At 37.9% G+C, this 2,712-nt stretch overlaps 1 protein-coding gene across 1 annotated transcript; it reads left to right on the top strand.

Annotated features, from left to right (window-relative positions):
• The first annotated feature begins 1,260 nt into the window (after positions 1 to 1,260).
• LOC149704645 (uncharacterized) lies at positions 1,261 to 2,489 on the top strand. Its single transcript, XM_089865690.1, has 6 exons — positions 1,261 to 1,349; positions 1,426 to 1,465; positions 1,555 to 1,631; positions 1,995 to 2,070; positions 2,143 to 2,307; positions 2,374 to 2,489. The coding sequence occupies exons 1-5, from the start codon at positions 1,312 to 1,314 to the stop codon at positions 2,278 to 2,280; spliced, it is 369 nt and encodes a 122-aa protein (XP_089721816.1). The 5' UTR covers positions 1,261 to 1,311; the 3' UTR covers positions 2,281 to 2,307; positions 2,374 to 2,489.
• The last annotated feature ends 223 nt before the right edge of the window (positions 2,490 to 2,712 follow it).

The following is a 2,712-nucleotide window of genomic DNA, read 5'->3' as shown; positions in this document are numbered from 1 at the left end:
CTAAATCCCTAACTTGTGTGTGTCTTTATTTCAATAACGAAGAAGCTCCAAATGCAATCATCAATAATTTGTTTAATTTCTGTATTGTCTTATCAAATCATACTTAAATCAACATATCTTTACATTAAGTTTCCTTTAAAACACGTCCGTTTATCTAAAGTTTCTAAGTCTTTCTTTTACAACCTCTCTCGGTAGAGTCGGTTTGCATTCTTATTGTCCGATGGTAACAAGCGCTCTTTCTCCATCAAGAGCCCAATACGATCTATTCTCATGCGTTGCTTATGTTAGTTTTAACACAAAGTTCAAGTTTTACCCCTATTATTGTTACCAAGCGCTCCCCAAAATTCGTCATCCCTAAGTTTTATGACTTTACAGGGCCAGAGGGCCTTTTAACACACTAGTAACAAAAACCCATCCGCCGAACCCTTCAAATGTATTACTATAGCCTTTACAATAGTACAGTATTTCTTAGCAATTACAAGCCGTGCTCTACGACAGTTCTTATTTTGGTTTGGAGTACAATGTTATTCTTAAAAGTCTTTTCATATAAAACATATCAAACATAAGTATTCACTATAAGTAAACCTTAACTTAATCTTAACTGAACCTTAACTAAACTAAATTCCGACCATAAAAACCCATGACATCTGCTTATGGGAAAAAAGGTCCTGGGAAAACCCCAGTGGGGAAAACCATTACTTCAATTATTTTTTAAGTCTAAATGACCAGGCTTGTTGTGGATCGCCGGATTCAACAGATGGCAAACTTTTCTGAGTGTGTACAGGCGATTTTCTCGGCGTACTTGGCGAGCGTAGCCAGCTGAGCGAATATTTTGCCCTAGTGCGGACATAGCTTTAGAGAGCAAAAACTTTCACGTACTGGAAAGCCCTTTTAATTTTTGCACACTTCACTAACGACTCTTTCACCAAAAATTCTATAGTTTTCAACAAATTTGTACCACTAAATAAAAACCTCTAATCACCCAATTGTCGCTCGCCCATTTAAAATTCTCCCAGTTGTCGTCACCCAATTGTCTTTCGCTCAGTTGTCGTAACCCATTGACGTCACCGCAACTATATACCACGCCCCTCTTAGCTAGTTTGACTTTATTATATACTTGATTTTGTCGTCGGACAAGAATCAAAAATTCCGCTTGCGCGCCGAGCTGGGTGTTTATAAGTTTATGACACTATTAACTAGTCTCGTTTTTTTTGCTATTAATTACGAATTAAGAGAAATGTATCAGTAATAACTCTTTACAGCCCTTGAAGTTCTCGCATTGCGCTCGCTAGGATTGAAGTGGATCCCGAAATGTCAATGAATGGAAATGACATGTATTTCAAATACAGGTGGCCGATTTGTATTTTCAAATTGTAATTTTAGTTAATGTTGATTCTAATATTATTTATTTATTTATTATTGTAGGTACGCCAATGTAACTCCCGTAAACATCATGACACTGCGGGTGAGTTTATCAAACGTCGGTGGCGTTGCTGAAGCCATACTTAATATCTCCTTTGTCGGTGTTAATTATACACTTTCATTTCTTGACAGGAACATTGGCATGACAAACAATATAGAGAACGGATCATGTTCGTGGCGGAATATTTAGAACGAATCTTCAACATGAAGTAAATTTCATTATTCAACTAATAATTGGAACGAGCGAGAAAGTATAAGCTCGGCGCAATTATCCTCGCTGGCTCGTTCAACTAAATATTGGTGTGCGAAAATGGTAAAAGTCCAATAAAACCCAATAAATTTTAAACCAAATGAATTAGGTATTAGATATGTCATTTTAATCATACAGATATATCTGGAAAAGTTTAATTAATCGTCTCACTCCCTCTTTTAGTCGATTAATCGAGTTTCAACGCTAATCACACCAGAGTCACGAAACAGCTATTCGCACACCTCCAACTTCCCAGAAACGAATATCAACCAGCTCAAAATTATCTTATTGAACGCAACTATTTTTTCCTTGTCTCTTTTAGGGTGAATTTAAGAGAGCATAGAGTTACGTACATGGACTTTCATTATAACTTCTACGATAAACCTGATTTCACTCGCGTAAGTTATTTTAAAATTTAATCAAGTTCCGAAGTACAACGCATAATCAATTAACCCTTTCATTTAATTTAGAAAGCTCACATAATAGTGTTTAACGTGATAAGCTCACTTATCAAAGGTCGACTCGACCGTTTCACCCCGTCTCCGCCCTGTGGCATTCTCAAAACAATTATCGTGTCCCGACCCCAAGTGACAGTCATGTCCACTTAATGGTCCTTCTTAAACATGGACACCGACGTAAGTGAACGATGCTTATTAACAAGATAACCTCGTATCATTGAACTATATTCTGCGTTCAATTAGGTGCAGATTTTAACGGTGTCAACCTTGGTCCTTCTGTCACTTTTGCTCGTCGTTCACTCCATCGTAACCAACAAATACAAATCGTTGCCCACCAGGAAGGCTGTCAAGAAAATGGCGATTAATTTAAAATAATTCATTCTTGCGTGAGCCAGTTTCGTACGGGGATTGTGTTCCCCTTCATTACGAAATATGGCCGGCGCTTTAATCAGACATTCGAGCTAACGGTTTAACTTCCTTCCGAAGAGATTCCCTCCGTTTTGCCCCACATTACTTGTCGTCTGCTCGCCGCGTCGTGGATGATTTGCGCAACCTTCGTTCTCTTTTTCTTGGGTTGTTTCA

The sequence above is a fragment of the Phalangium opilio genome, unplaced genomic scaffold (genome assembly GCF_054372755.1).
Source record: "Phalangium opilio isolate 3A_F unplaced genomic scaffold, DU_Popi_V2 ptg000015l_1, whole genome shotgun sequence".
In the NCBI taxonomy this organism is placed as follows: Eukaryota; Metazoa; Arthropoda; class Arachnida; order Opiliones; family Phalangiidae; genus Phalangium; species Phalangium opilio.
The sequence above is the reverse complement of the archived record's forward strand: the minus strand, read 5'-3'. Positions and strand labels throughout refer to the sequence as shown.

Excerpts from the sequence above, each read along its gene's own strand:
- LOC149704645 (XM_089865690.1), top strand. The coding sequence starts at position 1,312 with ATGTCAATGAATGGAAATGACATGTATTTCAAATACAG. Across the intron at positions 1,632-1,994 it reads GAACGAATCTTCAACATGAA|GGTGAATTTAAGAGAGCATA; the intron begins GTAAATTTCATT and ends TGTCTCTTTTAG. Across the intron at positions 2,071-2,142 it reads ATAAACCTGATTTCACTCGC|AAAGCTCACATAATAGTGTT; the intron begins GTAAGTTATTTT and ends CATTTAATTTAG.